Source organism: Thermobia domestica, chromosome 10 (assembly GCF_964235325.1).
Source record: "Thermobia domestica chromosome 10, izTheDome1.hap1.1, whole genome shotgun sequence".
Taxonomy (NCBI): Eukaryota; Metazoa; Arthropoda; class Insecta; order Zygentoma; family Lepismatidae; genus Thermobia; species Thermobia domestica.
Genome location: NC_137463.1, coordinates 242518319 through 242544867, shown reverse-complemented (window position 1 = coordinate 242544867; position 26549 = coordinate 242518319). Strand labels below are relative to the sequence as shown.

At 36.8% G+C, this 26549-nt stretch overlaps 1 protein-coding gene across 2 annotated transcripts in view; it reads right to left on the bottom strand.

Moving 5' to 3' along the window:
- Cad88C (cadherin 88C) overlaps positions 1–26549 on the bottom strand; it is a 331106-nt gene that overhangs the window by 94276 nt on the left and 210281 nt on the right. For both annotated transcript variants that reach the window (XM_081729422.1, XM_081729423.1), the window contains 3 exons: positions 14778–15130; positions 2955–3106; positions 803–1021 (listed from right to left, as the gene is read on the bottom strand). In XM_081729422.1, the coding sequence (XP_081585548.1) occupies positions 803–1021; positions 2955–3106; positions 14778–14991 (585 nt within the window). In that variant the 5' untranslated portion in view covers positions 14992–15130. The remainder of the gene's footprint in view (positions 1–802; positions 1022–2954; positions 3107–14777; positions 15131–26549) is intronic.

The following is a 26549-nucleotide window of genomic DNA, read 5'->3' as shown; positions in this document are numbered from 1 at the left end:
TGTTTAAATATGGCGTCAGTACAGCAGAAAGCGAAGTGTGTGTTGCGGTATCTTGAAACAAAATCTCCTGTCACAGTTCAACGAACATTCAGGAGAGAGTATGGACAGCAGCCACCAGATGTTAACAGCATAAAGGGGTGGTGTAGCAAGTTTATTGCAACAGGAAGTGTTTTAGATTGTGATAGAAGCGGTAGACCGAGTGGTAGTGAGGAACGTGTGGAAGTTGTTCGTTCGTGTTGCTTTAACCCGAAGCCCACAAAAATACTTGCGTTGCGCATCACGTGAACTGGACATACCGAATACAACTGGGTTAAAAATTTGCCTGCCCGTGATATTGCAACACTGTGGAAATTCTCTAAATCAGGTAAAAAAAAAAAACCCTTTTTAAGTTTCCCTAATAGTTTACCGCAAACCGCATGTTTCTATCATTCTTAGTTTTTGTTATTAATGTTTGTTATCAGGGAGAGACTTTATGTCCATCCTGTATTCATTTGACTGTGTTATATGAGTCTGAGAGTGATGTGTTAAAACTATTTGTTGAATAGAAAGTAGTTCCACCGTCTATTATATAATTTGATCTGTACAAGCGCTGTATAAAATGGATTGCAAAAGATTTGGTAAGTGAAAAAATGCTCTCAAATTCCTTGAAATATTTTTACAAAAGAAAAAGATCTATACTATCTACCCTATCTATACCTTTCTTCTTTCTACTTATGAAGAGTATATTAAAAAGAAAAAGTTGAAATCATCTTATTCCGCTATCAGGTCTTTGATATCTCAAATGTGCATTGCCTTCTCTTACCTGTCCATATGGCCCTTCATCCCTGTCCGTAGCTTCGACGGTGGTGAGAACATCTGGATGAGCGTCCTCACGGATTGTGAGCGTCGACTGATAAGGCTTAAAGATTGGTTCGTTGTCATTAACGTCCTCCACCAGCAGCAGAAGACTTTGTGTTATAAAATTCCCTTCTCCCAGTTTCCCATCTGTCAGAGTCAGTACCAGCGGGTACTCATCTTTTACCTGTACAGCAAAGCATAAAAAAAGTTAGTTAGATACACAGAATTAATATATATTTATAAGAAAATGATGAATTACGATACCTTATTTATTAACATTTCATAATGAATAAGAATCATATCTTCGCTAAAACTTGGGGTAACTAGTTTTGTCTGTGGTAAGAGATAAAGTAACTCAAGCCTACAAATAATCCACACCTTAAGTGACTTTTATAGCACCTTCAGCAGGCCTACCAAAACAACCACTCATTATATTTCGGTAAAGTAAATGTGCGTTTCTCAAACTACTTTTCGCATGGCACCAGTATATTGGGAGTAGTTCGGTCCGTTTGTTTGTGATCAAAAATGCATTTATTTCAGAACAAAATGAACGAACAGATTAATCAAAGTATTATCCATCGCTGGCTACTACTCTCAGGCAATTTTCGAATTTCATCTCGAAACAATGTCTCGTCTGTTGAGGCGATTTTCAAGTTAGAAGCCAAATTTCGGTTTCTGCGAAAGACGTGAACCGGTGACCTGCCAAATCGTGCTGCATCCGTCGGAACAACCAGTAATCAGAAGGAACAATGTCCGGCGAACACGGAGGGTGTGGTAAAATATCCCACTGGAGCGTTTCCAAATAATTTTTACGACTTTTGCGACATGAGGCCGTTTTTTTTCGTAACGCAGAGCTCAAACGAATCAATTGTAGTCTATACTGATCGCCTGTAATGGAATCGCCAGGTTGTAGGAGCTCATAGTATACACAGCATGGTCCCACCTGATACACAGCATAACCTTCAAACCATTAATAAATATTCAGCTTTGGTGTTGATGAGGTCGATGGCAGCGATTGATTGGGCATAGCGTAGTATTTTTTCTTCTTGTGGTTGTAGAGTATCCATTTTTCATCCCGTCTCAATCCGATGTTTAAAAAAAAAAAAAAAAAAAAAACCTTTCTTTGTTGCCTTTGAATCAGTTGCTCGCAAGTGAAAAATCACCTTTCAACATCTCTCTGTTTCAGTTCCTAAGGTACCCAATTGCCTTGCTTGTGAATCATTCCCATGGATTTCAATTGTACGGAAACCGCTTGTTGCGTAACTCCCAATGATTCTGCAAGCTCCTCTTGCGTTTGACTCGGATCTTCATCGAGTAATGTCTCCAATTCTTTGTCTTCGAATTTTTTTGGTTGACAAGAGCGAGGCTTGTCTTCAACGCTGAAATCACCATTCTTGAAAGAAATCATTCCCTACATCAGTGGTGACCCCCCTTATGTCCATGACGCACCCCCCACCCGCAATTGTCTATCCATAGGTGTTCTTCCATGAAAAAAATCTTTTCGATTAATTTTACACCCCCTCAAACATATTTATATAGATTTTACCCCCCCTCAATATTTTGATGACGCAGTTTGCGTCATAGCCCCCTCTTGTGGGCACCCCTGCCTACATGATTTATCAGTTGGAGCGTTGTCACTATGAACTCCTACAAGCATTCGAAGTGCTTCAGCTGAACTTTTGTCCCAATTAAAGCAGAAAACTAATACCTTCCGTAAGTGCTGCTTATTTAAACAAAATTTGACATATTCAGCACAGTAAATTTTTTTTTTTTTTAATGCAACTCAAGCGATATGAACTGAATGTTATTGACAAATGTCGACCCTCTGTGAAACCACCGAAATCAGCTGTCACTACAAAACATTCATAATAGCTAGAGCCATCTTCTGAAAACGGACCGAACTAATTTGTACTCCCAATAATAATGCATAAATGGTATTTAAATTGTAAATTATATGATAATATATAATTATAATTAAATGAACGTAATTAGAACAACATGGAACAATTTAAAACTATGTGATAAAATACTCATTTGTACCTACAGTGATTATTTTAAATCTCAATATTATTTAAGATTTCTTGAACTACAAATGAAAATAGCAAAGTAATAATTACCTCTCTGTCAAGCTCTTTCTTCAAATAAACGTCGGCTTCATTGGTGCCACGGTTTTCTATTCTCAATAACTCATTCCCAATTTGTTCCCGTACACCAAAAGTTAAAGGGTCACCGTCGGGATCTGTTCCTCGTAGCTTATAGATCAGGCTCCCTGCAATGAAGAAGTAGATCAACTTTTTATGAACGGTTTGCGCTAGAAGCAATAAACACTACACGACACATTTAAGTCTAAGGAATTAAAAATACAAACAGGAGATAAGAAACTTCAAAATAAATCAAAAAAAGATCTTAATAAAATGTATCATACCCTCGTTTGATTGCCGATGAAAGTACTTGTGATTCGAATTCCTGGGATTTGTAAACTGACTTATGAACATTACTAAGTAAAAAGACTTTAAAATTTCGACGCTGACATGAAATGGTGATAATCCATGTCGTTATTTGCTCCTGTGCTAATAACGTTTCCATAAATAATTTAAATAGTAAATAAAATAATGAATAATAAAAATAATGTACAGTTTAAACGTCAGTTTTTGAAGAAAAAAATATCTTAACACATAATTTTGTGGCCACTGTCTTACTAAATGATCATCTTTCATCAAAATGGGCGAAACATGCTATTTCTGATATGCTTGTCTATAAATACAACTCCTTGGCAAGATATTCATACGTGCCCTATCGTGGCCAACAGTTGTAGACCCAGAAGGGGCGCAAAGGCACGCTTCTTCTTCTGAAGCAAAAATTGTGTCGTTTCAACGAAATCAGTCAACGTGAGTTTTATTATTATTATTATTATTATTATTATTATTATTATTATTATTATTATTATTATTATTATTATTATTATTATTATTATTATTAATATATTACAGACCAGTAGTGGATTAAAGGAGGAGACGAGGGGGGTGATTGCCCCCCCCACACACAAGAGCCCTCTAAAATATTAAAATTACACACACTGCCGCTCGTAGCTTACCGCCACACGAACGAAAGTTTGGGATCATTCTTGCATTATTTCAAAAGAGAGTTAATTCTTTAAATTCTATTTAAAAATAGTCTCCGTCTAACGATAATTCGAGTCATAATATCAGATAAATCTCAGGAAGAAGGACGATGTTACTTGAGGCCAGAACATCTGGAAAACTATCCATGGCTGGTTCTTTCCCATAAGGAGAGGGATCTTTTTTGTAAAAATTGCTCACTTTTTGCAACGGTTTTTTGGGGGGAGGGGGGGGGCTATCGAAGAAACATGCCTCTCCAAACTCTTGAGATTAAAACTTTGAATAAATTCACTACTTTCTACGGTATTTTAGAAACTCACAACAAGGCACAATATCACATTAACGCTCTTGAGGTTGGAAAAGAGTTTCTGAAAAACTACTGGGAACCAGTGAAATCAGTCGAGAATCAAATCAACTCGTCAAGAAGACAAGTCATCCAAAATCGCGACAAACAGAAATTAATGTTGGGAAATGTGATATTCCTTGGAAGGCAAGGCATTGCTTTTCAAGGCCACACGGACAAGGGCGCCGATTTCTCCGTAAATTTGGGGGGGGGGGTATTCAGATGCAGAATGTATATATATGGGGATTTTAAGACACATTACATTCAAATTATGTCAAATATTGTATATTCATAAATACAATAAGGAGGCCCACATGAGATTTGGGGGGCCCGGCCCCCCAGGATCGGCGCCCTTGCACAGGGACGGTGCGTGTGCGGATAATTGGATTTCAGATGGTGACAGTGCAGAAACTAAATTCAACGAGGGCAATTTTCGAGAATTGATCAAATTTAGAATGGCTTGTAGTGACGATCTCTTAAAGAATCACTGGAAGAAAGCATCGAAAAGGACCATTTTTGCCAATAAAACCACACAAAATGCCCTCATTGAAGGTTGGGGATGAGAAATCACGTCTGCAAAATTGTCAATCGAGTGCGAGAGGATCAGTTTTATTCTATTATGTTTGATGAGACTACGATCGTTTGGCACACATCTCAGCTGTCTTTGATTCTAAGGTACGAACACATGGGTGAAATAAGAGAAGACTGCTTCGGTTTCATTGATCCTCGATCAGCAGAGCTGAAAGGTGAGATCATTGATTCGAGCTCGGAATCGAAAGACGCAGAACCGCCCGAACTCTCACTGACTGGGGGAAAAATTGGAGAAATTGTTCTATCTTTGCTACGAGACTTCTCACTCGACCCGAAAAACTGCGTTGGTATTGGTACAAATGGTTGCGCCGTCACGACCTCTCAAAGTCGCCGGGCAGTGCAGGAGATCCAGAAGGAGGCTTCAAACGCGCTGCACTGTTCATATTGCAGTCCCAGCCTCAACTTGTCCATCTCCAGGTCGTCGTCAGTACAGTGCATGAGGAACTGTCTGGGAACAACGAAAGAGATCATTGCGTTTTTCACCGCATCGTCAAAACCTAATACTGTCCTTAAGCTTATGGTTAGTGGCCAGTTGGAGACATTGTGTGAAACGAGATGGGTTGAACGGAACGACGCGGTGTTACAATTTTACGTGAAATTTCAATAAATAAGTGAGGTTCTACAGTGTGTTCCAAATTATCCGAGTTAGATACAGCAGCCAAAGCATGGGCACTTTCTTCTGCCATGCACGACAGCGAGTTTATCGTAACTATTATGTGTCTTCAGGATGTTCTCACGATAATTCTCCCCTCAATCGACTTTTGTAGAAGACAAATTTAGACATGAACGCAACGTCAGATGCCAACACGCGCAACTGACTAAACTCTGAACAACAACTTCCGCGTTCTAGCAGAAAGATTTTACAAAACTATCGGAACTCAAGAAAAAATGCTGTTTTCCCTCTTCAGTTCTGAATTTGCAATCTGCACTTCTAAATGGAAGAGAATTAAAGAAAAAGGTGGAACTCTATGACGGACTGTGTTGGAGGCCTTAACGACGAAGATCTTCACGTGACTATTCGAAAACTGCTGCGCATACTTGTAACCCTGTGGTACGGATTCCACGTTAATGAGTAGGTCTCATATAGCCTCGCTGCTGAAAAGGATGTTTAACTCAACATCAACTAAATTTGTAACCCTGAATTCGAGCGTGGCCAGTGCAGAACGATCTTAATCCACATTGCACCGACTGAAAACGTGGTTGCGATCTCGCTCTGGCGAAAAGCGGCTGAATGGACTAGCACTTTTAAATGTCATAGGGACATTGTCGTAGATCGCGACAATATTATATCGACAAATACGCTTTGTGTGGTATTCGCCGAAAAGCGTGTTTTGCGTTGTAACTTGTAAGTTCTTTTGTCCTTTTGTTTAATTCATTTTACTAAAATACAGAACATTATGAGCGTTCTAAAATATGTTTAACCTGATATTTTTTCTAGCGAAATATTTAGTAAAGCATAACCACAACCAGGCCTGTAGACAAAATATCTTTTCGAGGAGGGGGCATTGTGGTGAAAATTCCGTAGCAATTATATCTATCACCCTCTTTTCCTGAATCCGTTTTACCTTTCTTTTTTTTGGGGGGGGGGTGAATTTCGGGGAACATATCCCACTCTACAATAAAGACCCCCCCTAAAACGTTTGGTTTAATCCGCCAATGTTACAGACTAATAATTATCTGCACTCTATCGTTACTATAGGTCGACAACACAGAACTACTTTCATCTGCAGTAGGTGTAACGGCACGGTTCCCCTCTAATCTTTTCCTTCAACTTGCCCCACATAACATAGGGTGTTGTGCTCAAATTTCCCTAATTTCAATTAATTACTGTAAACGAAGTACAATAATTATGGAATAACTGGAACGAAGTACGACGAATTGTGAAATAACTGGAACGAAGTACGACGAATTGTAAAATAACTGGAACGAAGTGCGATAAATTGTGAAATAACTGGAACGAAGTACGATAAATTGTGAAATAACTGGCATGAAGTACGACGAAATTGTGAAATAATTGAAATGAAGTACGATAAATTGTGAATTAACTGTAACACCAAATGAAAGGCCAGATCTTGCAATGTTAAGTTGTCTGCTCACTATGCAGTGCCACGCTCGCATAAATAATAAAAGGTATACGGGTCAGCGAATTAAACTTTCTTGCTCCAGTTTCTTAAATTCAATCATATTATGCTGCAGTTATTACTGGAACATTTATTTGTGAAACACGAACAAAATTATAAAACGTTTCTTTAGAAAAAAAAAAAATCTTCCGAAGAAAACTTACCCTCAAAAGTAAACTAACGCTTATAAATATTTTCAGATATAATTTACGCAAATAAGTTACCTTATGGAATATGAAGAAAATCGTTTAAGACGTATTTAAGAAAATCATCCGAAAAGAAACCCACTCCTAAGAGTAAACTCCTCCTTGTGTACTGTTTCATGAGAAACCAATCATTCCGTATTGTGGGATTATTAATGAAACCTTTATTTATAATATATGAACATAATCAACTGAGACGTCATTTTGAGAAAATTATCAGAAAAAATCTCACTTCAAGAGTAAACGACAAGATATCTTGTAATTTTTTCAGGACAGACGAGAAGCAGAAACAGAGGACAAGCTCGTGAAATTGTATATAGAGGACATCGTCTTCATAGCCAGAACATTGTAAAACTGGAAAAAGGGGGCCGTTGCCAAAGCAACCACTGTTGCCATAACAACGAATCCTGTCACCGCTCGTCAATCTAAAACTGATTGAGGAAAAAGGAAGCTGCAACAAATGTGATGCACAGAATAAGTCGTGAGTGGGAACCCTTCACCCCTGGTGGGGATGTTCATGAAGCTATCAGCTTATGCCTAATTATATTGGAATATAATTTCCATTTCTTAATTTTTTAATTTCGAACATACTAGGTTCGATCGAAAAGAGAAAACCTTTTATCGGACTTCTAAAGAAAATAAAATCAAATAAATACATGACCGTGTTTATTACATATAGAATTCCCAGTCACGACCCCCCTTTCAGTTTTATTAAAAAAGAAATTAGAAGAAGGAGAAGAAGATGAAGAAAAGAAAAAGAAGATAGAAGAGGAAAGATGTAAAGTAAGAAGGTGATAAAGGGGAAGCTGTTACTAGATATTTTGAGGAATATGGTAAAGGAAAGTGAATAATTATCTAATTGTGATCATTTCCAATAGCTATTGGGTGAATGTCTGGTATTAGGGTGATCAAAGGTAGACACATGTTAACCCATACATCCCCGATCTAGATCCATTTGACCCCAACTACCGAATTATCCCAATCTAGCTCGGAGATAGATGAGAAAGTTTAATTTTACCGTTTATTCAATATTTCCAGAAGTTTTAGACTAATATTCAATATTTGAAAAATGAACGACGAAGTTGATGGCATGTTAGAAACGACCACAGAAAAAAAAATCAGAGTATCACATATGTGTCGAAGATTTTGACTTTCACAGTTTTCTCATGATGATCATTCGTTCAGGCTACTTCAGTCCTTTTTACTTCCTTCATAGAGCCAACTTAAATTAATATTAACATTCAATGAGTTCAATTGATAACTACCAATAATTATAATAAATTACACATGTATGACAAGATAATTGGTGCACTTAATACTAAACCTACATTTCACTCACACACACATTCATACAGGACAATGTATACTTCGGGTTGTATTTGGTTGAATTAAACTAACCTAACTACAATGCTATAGACATTTATTACATTTCAATAGAAGAAGATTTAGTTTGACATAACAGAAAAAAATTTAATACATGAAAAGAATGTTTCATAAACATACACAGAAATTCGCTACTTGCAACAAGATCAAATAACACATTTCCCTTTTATATATATATTAAAAGTTGAATTACATGAAAAAGAATTAAACCAAAGACGAAACAAGAAAAAAGAAGAAGAAAAAAAACTTCAAGGGTCAAGATATATTTAAAATTCAGTGCAATGAATACATATCGTTGCAGGCAAAAGAGAAAAAATAATTGGTTAATCATTCAAAAAAAAAAACACTTTAGTAATATTTTATTGAGTCTTTGTCTCAATAGGAGACATATCGACAGTTTTATGAGTCTTTGTTTTTACGTCGATAATAGCTTCTTTTTCCAACTCTCTTTTTACGCACTGTGGTTTGTGTCCATGAGAGTATTCAATTGTTTTTGTTTTAACTATAGACAACTAATTGCTTCATATCACATATATGTATATCTATATTTCTCATTTCGTCACTCGACGCACTTGATCTAAAATTTCAAAGTTTGTTAATATTAAAGAAAAATTATCAAATCCAGTCACAGATATTGGGAACATATTTCCATATTCCGGTATTCACATTAACTTATTAAACAGATTTCAGTTCGTTGAATTTAAGATCACTAATTTTTTTCTAATATAGATCTTGTAGTCAAAAAATTCTAAATATTGAATAGTTTGGTTTGCGATCGTAGGGGAAGGATTTGTTTCATGGTTTACTGAGAGGAAAGATTCGTTGGAGGGGCGCACTGTTTCGTAGGTTGCCAATTTCACTCGCAAAGTAAATTTGGGTAAGGATTAGGGTTATTCTTATTTATCTTACGACCCGCTACTTGTTTTATTCACATGCAGTAGTTAACATTATATTCCACTTTAATAGTTACAAAAATTAATAACAACTCAACAAAAAGTAATTTATGACAATTTACGCGGGAATACTATATATCACAAATAGTTAGTTAATACCGGGTGTCAAAAATCTATGGCAACCTAACAAGACCAGGGTAAATATCGAGCCCATTACATACATACTCGCATATATATATATGTATTCATATTAATCAATACAATAAATTTCACTTTAATATCTATCTTAATATTTCGTCGACGTTTACATTCTACATAACCGTTCATATTCGACAAGTATTCATATTTTATAAATATTTATATTTATTTGGCTCAAAGACAAAACAAAAACCCTGACTATCAAAATTCACTTTTTTCCTTCATAAGGTTGCAACATTGTATTTCATATGAATAAACCCGATAATCAATAATCATTTTCAATTTACTAAAGATCCGCGTATATATACAAAAAAAATAGCTGGTGTTATTTAATGAGTTGACATAAGAGGTGGAAAATGCAACAAATAGAGCAGGCACGTAACTTTTAACACTATGTAAGTACATATATAGATGTATATACAGGAAAAAAAAGTCAATGTTATTCGAAACTAGTGGGCCCAAACTACTAATACATACACACTATATGACCAATCAATAGAAAGAAAAACCAGAAATCAGTAATCAATTGATATAAGTTGTATGATCGATGAATAACAAAGGTTTCTAGGAATCTGAAAGCATAGTGTACCTTCTCGTCAATTTCTCCCGTGGTGGATTGAATATCGCGAAAATGGTCCTGAGTTGTGCTGCAATACCTCCACGAATTGCATCCCTCGATGTCTCAGTTAGTACATACGATCGAAATAAGTGAAATGAATATGGTATGTTTTATGAGTTTCAGAAACCGGGGGGGGGGCAAGGTTGAAAAATTTAAAAAAAATCTCTAAGTAATGAAGACAGAGAGAGAGATAGAAAAGAAAGAAGACGAAGAATAGGGGCGCCAAAGACTTAAGTGAGAAATAACTAACGCTACAAAGACAGAAGTCGAATTTCACTCTCAACAAATCCTTAGCCAAAATATTATTAAAATGCCAAAAGGGTGGTCTACTCAAATACGTAGACTCAAGGAGCGCCCTGCTGCCAAGGAGCAAGTCTGTGTCTTGTAAATAATAACTTCACAAGTTATTGCTTGTAAAATTATTATCTAGTAACCGTATCCGGCCCAAACCAACAGGGTCCCGGAAATCGTCCGGAAGGTTGGAGTAGAGTCTTAATTTAGAATTTCAAAAGAAAAAAAAATCATCCGACCACTTGGAAACTAGAAGATTCCAGAATAGTAATGAAATTAGAGTAATAGCTAAGATATCCCTAACGAGAATTTGCCAAAATAAAAAAAAATTAAATAAACTGAATTTTGGATCGGTGATTTCAATAACCAAAACATCACCGATAGCTACCCTGCGCAGACACGCCACAGTCTGGGATGTCGTTAATTTCCCTCATCTAATTAAACTAAGAAAAGAAATGAAAATACTTAAAGGGACTAGGGGTCGACATCCGGGTACGCGACAACATAAATATTAATTTAGTAGCAGTTAATTTAATCGGATAGTCCGAACTGAGTTATATGAACACTGCACAATAAATAAATAAGGTAAGCAACAAAAAAAAAATCTCGGAGAGGCTATGAATGCTAAAGGTACAAATGACCGAAACCTGTACTTTTCGATGATCACAGGATATAGCAGTTGGTTTTCTTAATTATCATTTCTGTCATCCTTTAGAAGTAATTCCCACATGGTACTACTCTATCTATTGAAAGGCTTAAGATCTGGGGCTGTTGTTAGGAGGTACATAAATGCAAAGTAACACACAATTCCCAACTATAATTTACTATCCAAGTAGCAAACTCGGTTGGATGAATGCACTGGTGTAGAAGTCAAAACGCGAGAGATTTTTTTTTCTTTCTTTCTTTCTTCGTAAACATATTCATATTTTCACTATATAAAATTCACTAGGCCTATCCATTTAAATATAGGGGTCGTCATCTCGTTCATATTATATATCATATTATTAACATATCATTACATTCATTCATTATCTACTAATTTTCGCACGAAGTAATATTTTATAAACACCCTATTTCGTACATTTTACACGCAGGCCATACACATATTTACATTACGCAGTAATAAATATATATATATAACTATCACAATCTATCACGCTCAAACCACCACACGATCACATTCATCGAACCACGTACTCTTTATTTCGAAGCACCCAAATTGTATTTACCTTGCAGGTTTAAAAAAAAATCATACATGTATTTACGGAAAGTTAAATTGTCAACGATTAATCTATTTCTGATTTGTTGATAAAACTGAAGCAACAATGGAATTTTCTACAGCCACGGGAAAAGAGAATTTAATACTACATTTTCAAACAAACAGTAACAGCATATGGGCTTTACTTCTATTAAGAAAATAGGTGTTCTTTATTTCAGCGGATTATTCATTAACTACTGGACCTAGCAAGCTGAAATTTTCAGTACAGTAAAATCTCATGCTATTTTATACGAAGGTATACTCATCCGAGCCGAAAACCATGTCCACGGGAAGTAATTTGAGAATAACTGTCCAAAATCAAACAATCTAAATCACTAAGTCATGCGATGTCGTACTGTCAACAAACAATTGGCTACCGAAAACCGACGCTATGGCGCTGTAGTGGAGGCATAATTTACCGTGTACTGAAATGTATACTTGTACTCATTAATCAGAAATTTAATATTTACTCTGGTTTATTTATGTTAGAAAAATGGTACTAAATTAAAGCATATTTATACACTGTCCAAATCGAAAATTCACACACTCACACAAAACTACTAACTACATACACCACTGTTAGTACTATACATAAAGACAACTAACTAAACTAAACATGCACCATTTAGCTACATGCATGTTGACGAAAATAACCTAACACATTAGATTTAAAATACATTACTCCCTCGTCGATATATACAGTCGGCTCTATTTAATTTAAAGGGGGTCAAAAATGAGAAAGGTAACACTAGGTCTAATTGACCTGACCAATTGTTTACATAATGATTGCCAAAAATTGATGCCCTGGGGGCACCTTAACGAGGTTTGTGGAGGGACCCTTCCCCTGAAAGGGGAAAAGGCCCTAAAACGAACAATAACTAACCCATTCCCCCGCTAGAACTGGTTCAATTTGGAAAAGGGGATAGGAGCCCTTTTAAGCTAACTTAAGCTGCCATTATGATTATTCACTTTACAACCATCAAACCTACGTACATGCGATTACTGAATAAATAATAAAAAGTCACTTCTACTTAATACACGAACAACATGCACTAACAGGTCGTAATTTCCCTAATCCCTACTTGAGTTTGAAATAAAAAAAAATAAAGTCACTCTTTCACTGTTGTCTATTCTCGATAGGCAGCAAACATGGCTTCCTAGTAAACAGAACTGGAATTTGTTATTTCACTGAATTGCAGCTTCTTTACCAAAATTTGTGGATTTTCCGGGCTCCTATTCCGTTGTAAATCTTTAACTATTGAATTACATTATATGTTACCTTAGTTGTCCTTGGAAATTGGAATTCTTCCCGAAAAATATGTAGCACAAAATTCACAAGCTGCTCCTTGTAAGGTGTCTTCGATTGTTCTGATAACATTGCGCCGAAAAAGCCAGAGGTAGGAGAATTCCTCCAATCAGAACGAAAACTTTAGCCGCGGAAATTACAAAGCAAATAGAAATTTGGCAAATCCAGATATAACCGGATCTGAAAGTGACTATGGACTAGTGAGAGGGGGTGAGGGAAAGATTAGGTACCTGGCCAAAATCTACATTGGTCTGAAATTAAGGAAATTTATATCCAATAACGGAACTATGTTTCGGTATGACGTCAGAATGGTAAACCTTGTAACTATTCAAATTATATATCCGGAAATGGGATTTACACTTAATCAAAATATAAATAAATATATTATACAGTGGGAATATGGTTACTAACGAAACCTTTGGGTTCATTATATTTAATTCGAAGTAGAGAGAGTAAATAAATTGTGTAACTAAACCGAAATTGAATTTAAAAAAAAATTTACTAGGTACAGGGTGCGTAAAAAAAAAGAAAATTGCCATTACTTTCAACTGTAATGGTATATTACAATTGAAACAGGGAAAGTTGAGATCATTGAGAGGGGGGGAAGGAGCTGACCTGAGTTCACTTTATATTCATACATAAGAACACGAAAACAAACACTTGAAAGTTTCAGGTGCTAAATGTTGTCGAGGGGGAATCTTAGCCTCTGGCCACTTGTGATGGTTGCGGGACTGAAATGCACGAGCACTTTTTAAAAGATGGAATATTTAAAATTCCAGCTTCAATCTTGCATCGTGCTTTATGTGTTTTGTAGTTTACAGCAGTGCCCACGCAAAACCACTTTGAACAAAATAAAGAAGAATGTAAGAAAATGAGGGAGATTCGGTTATAATTGAAATGATTAAACAGGTAATAATTGTATGATTGGTCTTGCTCTACCATATATATGACCAAGGATGACCAGGGAACATTGAAACTACAACTTTTCGTTTATAAATATCAGTGGAGTATTTAGGGGGTAGGTATCGGGCTCAAGTCCTCCGAAATAAATTTTATATATGCAAAACCATTAAAATTTGTCCCAAATCAAAAGGAAAAATATAAGTGCTTATGACGTGTTGTGCATAGTCCCCCCACAACAAAATCCTAAATACGCCACTGATACATATAAAATGTTGTGTACACCAATAATACTACCTTTCGCAGGTGACAATATTGGAAGTAATATCCACTGCTTCTCTAGGTCTTCAACACACTAACAGCTGGAGACATGGGCGCCTGAAGAAAATTTTCTAAGAGGGGGGGAGCTCATCTGACTGGCTGCTATATATTACGTTTGCTATATTTTAACTGTATTAACAAAATCTTAAGAAATTTAATACATTTTCGTGAGCCAGAGGGGGCCCGGTCCCCACCCTGCCCCCCCCTGGGCGCCCATGGCTGGAGAATAAGCCTCTCCTTGACGATTCGTGCGCAAAGGTAGATTTTTAACTTGTCAACCTATAACAAGTTTTTTCTGTCTTTTTTAAAGTTATTTTTTTCTTGAATGTTAATACAGTTTCCTTATTATTAATTAACATACTGAGAGTTTAATTCAAAATGTTTATTTTTCTCACCGACAGGTGTCTCCCTGCCTTCCTTGAGCCGGAGCACGATTTCCGTTTGTCCATCAATGAGAAATCGGGGTGGCCTGTTGGCGTCAACACTACCGAGAAGAAAACTTCCGGTACAGACTGCCAGAAAGAACTGGAGCTTCCACGTCCAGCCGCAAGAGCGCTTCGGTCGCGTTCTCCTTGTGCTGCCCTCTGTCCGAGAGTCTGTGCTCCACATGGCGCTCCGAGAAATTGCCTCTACAATTCATTCAGGTATCGCTGGCTTGATGACGTGCGTTCCCGAAAACACTTCGGTAACGCATCTTTTCCCATCATCTTTGAAGATTTATGTTCTTTCTTTTTCATGTTGCCATTTCCTGTAATGAAAAAAAATTTTTTTGATTAATATTCCAGTTCAATTAAAATTATATATCAATTTACATGAAAAATTCATACAATTATAATTTATTTTCGGAAATAAAAATTTGCGTAACCTTTTGTTATGTTATCTACAACTTATTCCTCATTGTGTTTTGTACATGCATAAATATTCATGGTCACGATGATTTATGTTTGGAAATCTTTGCAGTTACTTATAACATACAGCATTTTATACCAGTACACAAAGAAAATTAATATTTATGTTTGAAGTGGTGACATATAAAGACAAGTAACAGCAGTAAACGTCCGTTTGTTTTTGTGTGAAGAAGCTACACACGTAAATTAATGTTTTATCACCTCGATTTCTTCATGCAGTTATATATATATATATATATATATATATATATATATGGAAGTATCATTTGACATGGAAAATCTTCAGTCTAATTTATCTCATTACTCGTAGTCGCTAACGCTCTCGCCTTTGGTGCGAGCGGTCCCGGGTTCAATTTCCAGTGGGGCCACTCGCTCGAAAAAGTGTTAAACGCTTTTTCAGGCCAGTCACCCTGAATGAATTTCCCTGTGTTTTCCTCATTCACACTAGGCAAATGCCGGGGTGGTACCTAACTATAGGTCCCAGGCCGCTTCCTACCTTCCCTTTCCCCGGATAGTGTGCTCGCCGAGGGACGTCATCCCTCAAACGTGACGGGCTAAATGGCTATAGATGCTGAAAGCCCAGACCTAACCTAACCTTATCTCGTTACTTCATTTCTTGAAAAAACACACAGACCTATGCATATCCCTAGCAGCACAGACAGTAGTCACAACAGTGGGAAACTGTAGGCTATTCAACTGCCAACATTGGCTCTAAGTGAAATTGGCCGCTTTGCCGAGCATTTGCCAACGTTGGCTCTACATGATAATTGGCCGCTTTGCCGAGCATTTGCCAACCAACTCAATCGACAACTTTGGGTTTACATTGTAATTGGCTGCTTTATCGAGCATTTGCCAATCATCTCAATTGCCAATCTCATGCTATAAACGTCACCAACACCTAGTGGCCCACTTGCCGCTAAATGCCGATAGTCGATGTAGCGACGAGTCGAAGGATTGCTGCTAGTGTGCCACTAGTGTGCAGAGTTTCGTTGAGTCGAAACAGATATCTAGAGTCGGGGTGTTGAAGTTACCACCGCGTAGCAGCGAGGAGGACTTCATTTTGGTCCGCGCTCCTTCGATTCGTCGCGGAGAATTGCGAAGGAATCAACACAAACTATCGCCAGTCATGTGCATGCACTTATTATTATATATTATTTTTTCCTGACGAATTATTCCAAAAGTGAGCTCCAGGGTTCAAGAGTAACCTCTACATCATAAAGTGAAAAGTCTTGGGATGAGTGTTTACAATTGTATGAATTTAGAGGGCAACTATCGCCGATTATTAGAAAGTGAGTATGGGAAAACTATGAAATAAAGTAAATAGATGCGCGTCATTTTGTTATAAAATTACATGGCGAATGCATTTTATCTTATCCCAAACGGTTATCGCCGAATATACACGGTTAAAGAAGCACTCTGATTAGCCAAATTAAAACGACTTCAACGATTTATCCCTCTACAAGGGATGATTTATTCATTGCCTCCGTGGTGAAGTCGGAAGAACACACGGTTAGTACTCAGAAGGTTGGAAGTTCGCGCCCATCCGGGGTACTTTTTTTTTACTTTTTTAAAAGTGTTTTATAGATCCAATGTAAAGAAATCACGCATATAGGCGATTTAAAGTATTTTGGGGAAGTAATTTTGTGGTTCATGAGCGTTCCGCCGCGTCTCTGCCGCTGGTGGTATAATTTTCAAAACGGAAGTGGGGCCACCGCGCATCATTGCTGCGGGATAGCCAATTTTTGACAAGATGTTGCTAGTTGTCCATTGGTAGTCCACCGACGTTACGGCATGGGGAACGTTGGCTCTACATGATAACTGGCCGCTTTGCCGAGCATTTGCCAACCAACGCAATTGTCAACGTTGACTCTACGTGATAATTGACCGCTTTGCCGAGTCTTTGTCAACATACTCAATTGCCAACGTTAGCCCTACGTGATAATTGGCCGCTTTGCCGAGCATTTGGAAACAACTCGATTGCCAACGTTGGCCCTACATTTTAATTGTCCGCTTAGCCGAGCATTTGCCAACCAACTCAATTATCATCATAGCCTCTACGAAAGAAATAAAACTGTGATTGAGATCCAAGGTCGAAACTGTTGGATAAATGATGGTAAATTGTTGCTTGACAAACATATACTTAAGATACGTTGGGCCAACGGATTTTTCAACCTTATAGCATTTTTGCAATTACAAATTCACAAGCATATTAACTGTTAGCTTACCTTGGGTCAACGGATTTCTCTCTCTTTTTTTTTTTTTTTGCAATTACCAATTTGGAACCATATTAACCATTAGCCCATGTTGGGCCAACGGATTTCTGAATTTTTTTCAATTACCAATATCGCATCCATTAAGCATTCGCCTTAATAGACCTTATCAAGTAAGCTGATAGGGTTTTATATAAACAGGTTCACTACATTACATAAACAAAACAGCACACAAAAGGTAAATAAAACAAAAATGAGTCATGGGCCCATTTCATTAAAAAAAAAGTCTATTATTAGGAGCCCTACAAATAATATTTATTCGTATGGCTTTGACATTTATCAATATTGTCCCCTTAATTTGTCATGTATGGAACTGGCCCAGGAGCGTAAGTAACGGCCCTGCAGACTTTGCCGTGCGAGAGGGTTCACAGGCTCCGGGGGAAGGGGCACAAAGAGTAAGAAGGGGCCCAAGAATTAGAAAAACAACTTTTTCTAGGGGACCCAAATACGCTATTAATGCTTCTCCCCAGAAAAAATCTAAGTTACGGCTCTGCTTGAATATGTACCTAGTGTTTTACCATATGCGTAATAATAATGCCTAATTTGATATGTGATGATGATTCAGGGGGTGTACCTGTGAGGGAGTCCACCGGGTCCGGAGTTCCACCCCGAAAAACCTTCGTAACTTGACATATATTATACACTTTCTTAATAAAGCTATACTTCTTAGCAGGGAATACTTTATATAGACTGATCCTACCTTACTCACCATCTGTACTATTTCTTTTCTGACACAATGTAATGTTATCATTTTCGTGCGAATATTGATGTCAGTACTTAATTTTTTATTTATTTATTTATTTATTTATTTTTTGCTATAGAATAACACTCGTTCTATACTACATAAACATAGCGTCTTGTATTATTAGACTAGGCCCATATCCACGGGGTCTAGGGGGGCCGTCCCCTAAACATTTGCTGCCTCCCTAAAATTTTCACGGTAGGCTTGCAAATAAACTATAATATGATGACGAACTGTAATCAGGTTGGATCAGGCCCTCCCTAAATTCAGCCGGGCCTTTCCCTACATTTTGGGCTGGCTACCGGCCTGTATTGGACTCTCTCTAGACCTTAGACCCCTCCAAAAATTTTGTTTGGGTGCACGCCTTTGATGATTGCAGATGTGTTGAATATAAAAATACCAGTCGCTGCGTTAGTTTTACTCAAGTCCAGCTCCTATCTCAGAAACAGTGTTGTTTGATGCCCATGATACAAGTAGATTGCAACATTTACGTAATGAAAAGGTGGTTTCTTTGGCTTTCCCTCCTCCGCCTCTCTGTTAATGTCTATTGTTATGACACGGTTTTAGTACAACAAGGAAATCAGTCCCGTGTATCGTCAGCGGTTTAATGCGCTCTCAAAGGACGATGAACTAACAACGTTAATGTCAGCCACCGTCCTGTTCTTTGGACCGAACTTCCGCATCCGTTCTGCAGCGAATACTTCTGATTCACTCAATATATTTACGTTCATTACACAGAAATGTAGATGTGCAACATAATTTTTATATATATTTACAGCCTTCTTTATATAATCATTACATCCTATTCATGTGTGTAATATTGGTAAACAACCGTTTATCATACTAAAAAAAAGTAACGAGACAAAGGAATAACGTTAAGTAAATTATTTGTGAAAGGTTTATTATTATTATTATTATTATTATTATTATTATTATTATTATTATTATTATTATTATGTTCTCCGGGCCTCTTTCACATATCAATAGTAATAATAAGTAATTAACTAGACTAACTCTATGCAAGGGCGCCGATTTCTCTGTAAATTTGAAGGTAGGGGGGGGCAATCAGATGCAGAAGGCATATATGAGGATTTTAAGACAAATTGCTTTCAAATTATTACAAATATTGTATATTCTTAAATACAATAAGGGGACCCCACATAAACTTTAGGGAGGCCGGGCTCCTCGCCCCCCAGGATCAGAACCCATGACTCTATGGCCTATGGAAGTCGAAGTTTCAATGCCGCTTTCACAAAAGCTTTCCACTGACTTCTATCCTTAGCCAACTGGATCCAGTTTCTACTTTGTATTCCTATTTCTGCGAGATTCATTTTAATATTGTTCTCCCATCTGCGCCTAGGTCTTCCTAATGGTCATTTTATGATTGGATTTCCAGTTAAAACTTTGAAAGCGTTTATACTTTCTTCCATTATGGCTACATGACATGCCCACCTGAGCCTCCTAGACTTGATGGCCCTAACAATGTTTGTTAAACGGTATAAATTATGCAGTTCCTCGTTATGAAGTTTCCGCCGCCATTTGCCATTCCCGTTCCTCTTGGGTCCGAATGTTCGTCTCAGGATCATGTTCTCAAATGCTTTCAGTTTAGGTTCTTCCTTCTGAGTAAGCGAGCATGTTTTGCAACCATACAGCACAACATGTATGATTATCTTTTGTAATAATTAAAATGAAATGAAATGAAATCTTGGAGTTTTACGTCCCACGGTTATGCCGGTTAGGATAGAGGAGACGGTGACGATGAGTAATGAAGGAAATGGTGGAATGAAGAAAGTGGGAGGAAACGGGAGAACCCCGAGAAAACCCACGCACACGGTGTTTGTCCACCACAAAGTCCACTTGGCGGGGGCTGGGATCGAACCCAGGACCCCAAGCACCAGAGGTGAACGCTCTACCACTGAGCCACCGCGGCCCCCTATAATAATTAAAATATTCACAAATTTTGAAGCAGGGGCATCATTGTAACTGTAATTGTTTTCCTCTAAGTTCCATATACATATGCATTTTAAACAATAACATAGTATATGAATAAAAAATGTGAAACTATTTATATCGGAGAGTCTTCTTAAGCGAGTTCGAAAATGACTGTCGATAAAACTAAATTAATGTTTTCAATATAATTTTTAAGTTCATTCCTCACAGTATTCTCTTTTAAATAAATGACATCAAGTAATATCAGGGCTATGTAATATTTAAACTGATCCATGTGAAACACTGAAATTATGTTTAGTTTACTTATTAAATCAAAAATAATAAGAGAAGGGACACCGTAACCAGCAGGGACCCTCGGGGGCTTCCGGGTTCACTGTTACCTTAGAAACGTTATTATTACGTATTGTTTCAAATTCCGCAATCTAGTTGGTCATAATATCCTGGGGTACCTCGCAAAAATTAATTAAGCTAAATTCATTTAATTGAGATAAAAACTGAAATAGGGATTTTCTCATCAACATAATGCTATTATGGAACATGTCTGCAAGGCATATAATGATTGATCAGGATACAACTGGACTAAGTTAATAATTCTGTCAATTTAAGTTCTGCCTTTGTCTTCTTCCAAATTTCCTCCATCGTTTTCACCATAATAAACGGTCCCGCTTGCTTGATGTTGTCTAAAGTATCTTCGTACTTTATCCTTTGTCTCCGCCCGTGATGCGCCCGAACCTTCTAACATAGTGTTTCTCAAAGTGTGGGTAGCGATCCATTGGTGGGTCGCGGGCTGTTTTTATTACGTGTGTCGCAAGAAGTTTTTCCTTTTAATTATGAAAACTTTATTTTGATGCAGAAACATATGTTGTGAAGTACTATTTAAAAAACGAAAATTAGAAGCGTTTGTTAATGAGGTGAAAACTAAGTAGTCATTCAGAGCCCTGCCCTGTTGTACAGTTAGGAGAGATGCTGGCTTATGATGAAAGGAGAGTGGGTGAGTCAAAATCTGTCATGGGGTAGGGCATTACGCTGAAAGCTTACGGTGATAGCTCTGTGTTACCTTTCTATGGTAGTCCTTTAGTTCTTTTTGTGCATGTGTACAATTTCATATGATACAGTCACTAAAGAAGAAACTTACATTGCACTTGCTCGATCGTCACTGACTGAAATTCTCGAACCGAAAGGGCCACTATATTCATAAATTTATATTAGAATACAATTTAGTTTGAAAGTGATATATTTACGATAGATATAAGATAAACCAACTAAATTTTGATTTATTAAAATTTAAGCATCGAGCTCTACTTTGTAACAGTCGTGGTCGCTCGGGAGTCCAAACTCAATATGACGGTATTTTATATTAAAATTCCTAAAATTGCCCCTAAAATTAGGTTAAATTTACATAAAAGCCAAAATTTCGGGGGGTCCGGAACCCCAGGACCCACCCCCTGGGTACGTCCCTGCTCGGGGTATTCATAACATTCTAAATTAAATTACATGTTAATCACTCATACGATCTATTATTGAACGAACTGGAATTAGAGATATGATTTACAAAATTTAATTGCTTTGAAATATACTATTACGTAGAATGTGAATGTGTGTTTGAATAAAAGTAGGTGGGCCACAAAATACTTTCTATTATTATTTAATATGGGTCGCAGTAACAACAAGTTTGAGAACCACTGTTCTAACATGTTCCTATCTATATATTAAAAATGCTAGATTTATGTTTGTGGTCAACAAAAGTTAATATGTTTCTCTCCAATTCTTTCGACAATGAGATCTCGAAAACCATAAGTGCTAGAAACGTGCCGTTTACGTTGGTCGATTCCAATTTTTGTGTAGATTCTCCAGTTCAAGTTGAATTTTTTAAAAAAATATGGCAGCTATTTCTTCATTACATTTTTCAGGGTACACTGGAAGTGTTGAAATTTTAAAACAGTAAAGCATCATATCCTATGATTTATACATTCCACCACCGTATATTTGTATATAGGGGTTGTATATCTCTCAGGCGTTTGTTTCATGGCCAAATTAGAATGAAAAACGAAGGATAACCATTTCTCCAGTCTAACAAGGTAGGGTACCCTGGTGTAACACGCCGATTGTGATAAGATTGCACAGACATGAAGAACATCGAAGAAGAAGAACACATGCTTTCTTTTACATCGGCCAACAAGTGCATTGAAAGGGTCAAATAGGGACATAAAAATGGGGACAAAATGAGATTCTATGGAATATAGCGAGTACGAAAAGAGGTATCGGAAAAGGTCAAATGTACGAAATACTACTCATAGTCAGCGCAAGGCAAAGAGGTAGAACACATTCATTCGAAGAAAGCAGAACATCCGGAAATGGACCAATTACGTGTACAATATTGTCGCACTGTGTTACGGAAATGAGCGAAAAGGGTGGTAAGGAGCAAGAAGAAAGAAGAAACGAAGACAGAAAATACGTGTTTTTGCTTTGGGTGCATATGTCGTCCGTATGCGAAAGAAATGTAGATTAATCTCAATGCACGAAGACGGGATAATATGGAGGAAGGATGCAAACGCTGTTCGTATAGACAGCCAGCGAGACAGTACTGCGCACTGGGTTGCATAAATCGCGTAATGCAAAAAACAAAAATGCATTGCACAGTAGAATGTAATAGCAGGTGGTCCACATACGTAAGATAAACAGCAACATTAATATCAGTACCACACATAAGTATCAACATTATATCACTACGAAAGACGCGTATCACGTAACAGCAATAATAACATTTTTGTCCTTGTGTTACTACTGCCTAAACACATTTTCGTTTAAAACATCTGTCTCATCGTTGTTCCCATATGTATATGTATTCCTCAAACTGTTGGGGAGGGGCAATTGCCCCCTGTCCACCTAAATGACACTCCTTTTGTGATGTCAAATCACAAAGAAAATTCGGTTCTACAGACTACGCATCGCACTTCTAGTTTTCCGTAGTTGCCACATTAATTCTTCTTATCCGATGTATTGGGGTTATATTACTTAATCATACCCAAATCAACTTATTAGCTGAATTCCAAGCAGACTGTAAATACCAAAAAGTATACCCTTCTTAGTACAGAACTAATACGACACTAACTAATTGCGTGACTAACGTTTGATTAACGAATTCTCTCTGAATACCGCCCTGTATCTCCGTCTCATATAGCCTCAATGCTGAAGATAATTGTTAATAATCTTATACACACAATCGATCAACCAACCGCAGAAAAGAACAAATTTGGCCGTTCTTTTTGCTGGCTAGTCTTTCTTTAGGATATCTCCCTTTTATGGAATACAGAATCTATGCCACTGTTTACAAGGTGACATTTAAACATCACGCAATTAGCATCATCACTAGGAATTACTTGAACAACAAAGCGAAGGTCATATTTTTCGTCATTCTGTGAACAACTGATTTACAAATAATCTCCTTACGAAAAACCAGTAAACTAGTGTGAGAGAATGTGCATACTTTGCTACTTTGCACAATAAGACTCATGCTTTTGTTACGCAATCATATGCAACAACGAAGATTGAAACTATTTCCTACTCGTGTTATATGTTACATTTGTTTGCAGTGAAGTTTGGGTGGGGTAAACTATAAACTGTTCTGCTAGTTTCTTCCCTAGTACATCGGTTTTGTAGTTATTTGGCATTTAGCAATGGAAGTAATAATATAGGGTTTTTTAAGCCTAAAAAACCTTTTAATTGGCGGATATACTATATATATTAAGTACAGGGATGATTTTTAAGTATATTAAGCTGTGTACTGAGCAGAAATGTGGACTTAATTGTCAGACGATTTTCCTAAATCTCTATTTTAAAACGCTAATTCGTTTTATTGCATGTAACATCTACAATTTAAGAACAAAAATTATAAGTTGCAAAAAAATCAAAGTAGTATATGCATTACTACTAGAAGATAACAATAAATGCAATTAATAATGCATTGTTTCACATGCAAGGTACAAATAAATAATCTGTTCTATCAGAAAAAAAGAAACCGACAAGCCCCGGTTTATTCTGTCATGCCTCGCCAGCTTTTCAACATGACTAATTATTGATGAGTAGGTAAAATTAGGTTAGGTTAGTTTAAGTTAGATTAGATTATGTTATTGTAGGATAGTTTAGGTTAGATTATAGATTAGGTTAGGTTACGTTTGTTTAGATTAGATTAACTTAGGTTTAGATGAGGTTAGGGTTCGCTTCGTTTGGTTCACTTACTTAGTACATAGATTTGGCCCGGCGGGACTTTTCAGAACTTAATTCCCTTAAAAAAAAAAGTTATATATATTATTGCTAGCGAACGATACACATTTTAGCTCCATAAAAATTCTTTTTTTTTCTCTCGAAAACTACACATGAAAATTTTTACGCATTCCATTTTGTGCAGCTAGGTACGATCTATCAGTTGAATTCTGTCTCATCTTTAGAGAATATTTTATAAGTAAAGAACAATTGAAGTTTAAAAGTTAACCATAATTTTAGTCTATATCTCATGAACAATACTGTACAGCGTCGTGTTGCTTGTGTCTGAATGAAAAGCATGATAATGCCGTATTTCTGTGTCAGTTTCACCTTTATAAGAGGTATAGTTTTCGTATAGCTTCAATTTTTATATTTTGAAAAAGTTGGATTTTTGTCCATTTTCTCGAAAACTACTCATGAGAATTTATACTCGTCATACAAATTTGTTAAGCTCAATGAGATCTAGAGACGCAAGAGTTGAAAAAACTTATTTTTCACGTTTTTTTTTATTTTTGTCTGTGAAGTTGTAAACTTTTTTGAACATTTCACCTTTAATAAAGAAAAATGAAATGAAATGAAATATTTCAGTTTAACGTCCCACGTATATGCCCTCTAGGCTAAGGGAGACAAGTGAATGATGATGGAATAATTGGTAAAAGTGGGAGGAAACGGAAGTACCCCGAGAAAACCTATGGAGAGGATGTTATCCACAACAAACTTACTTGGCCGGAAATCGAACCTAGGATCCCACAAACCAGGGTGAGCGCTCTACCACTGAGCCATCATATCACCTAACACCAACACAAATAGCACAAGAGAAACACAAGAGAATGGCGAGCACTGAAGAAAAATTACAAAAACCTCAAGAACCATTTGAAGTGATACGAAATACTTTTCTAGCAACCTTAACTATCTGCTTTTATTTAAAGAACTTCGTTTATTATAATTCGATATTTCATTTTTTTCCCTGAAATATGTCATTTGTAACATTTGGTTGACATTCAATAAATGTCCTTACATTTTAAACCATTTTTTTTTTTCAGAAACTTGACATGAGCTTGACATGCACTATTCTTTACATCATCGCCTATCTCGTCTTCATCTTCTTTACCATCATTAAATGGATTATGCTTTTGTGTTACTCTTTCCTATGGTTACCTTTAGATAATTAAAAAAAAAAAAAAAACAGTTAAAACTGCATCCTTCTGCTTACAATCTATCCAATACTAAAAATCATTGTACTGTATTACTTCGAATCAACGTTTCTTCCAGACAGGCCCGTATCCACGGGGGCTAGGGGGCCGGGCCCCTTAAACTTTGGCTGGCCCCCTAAAAGTTTCACGGTAGGCTTGCAAATGAAATATAATATGGTGATGAAGTATAATGTGATTGGGTCGGGCAACCATAACTTTTATCGCCCCCCCTAAATTTTTGGGCTGGTTACGGGCCTGCTTCCAGGCATGTTGTTTTGAGGGGCACCGCCCCGCTCGGAACTCTGAGAGTGTCCCTTCCTGATGAAGACCAAAATAATACATCTATAATATAATAATAAATAGAATAGTTGCATGTGAAAATAATATATGTCCCTCCGAATATTAAGTGTGCCCACTCGGAATATTTTTTTTTTTTTTTTAATGAAAGAAACACTGCTTCGCCATTATACAAACACGAGATTCAAGAGTTCGATTTTACCATGGTTTTTAATGCAACTTTCAATGGGGAATAAACTTTTGTTCGAATTACCCAATATTTCGAAGTATTCAAATTCGAAATAACGAGATTCCGCTGCATATAGTTAGACTTACTGGAACAAACTTATCATTTAAACTAAAACTTCATCCTTTAAAAAAAAAAGAAAAAAAAAGAAAGAAAGAAAGCTAAAGACAGCCTTTATGAGAATGAAAACATGAAATCTTTCAGTTTAAGCCTCCAATATTATGCTCTTTAAGCTAAAGGAGACGGATAATTTATGATGATGGAAGAATTGGTGGGATGGGAAAGTGGAAGGAAACGGGAGTACCCCGAGAAAACTCA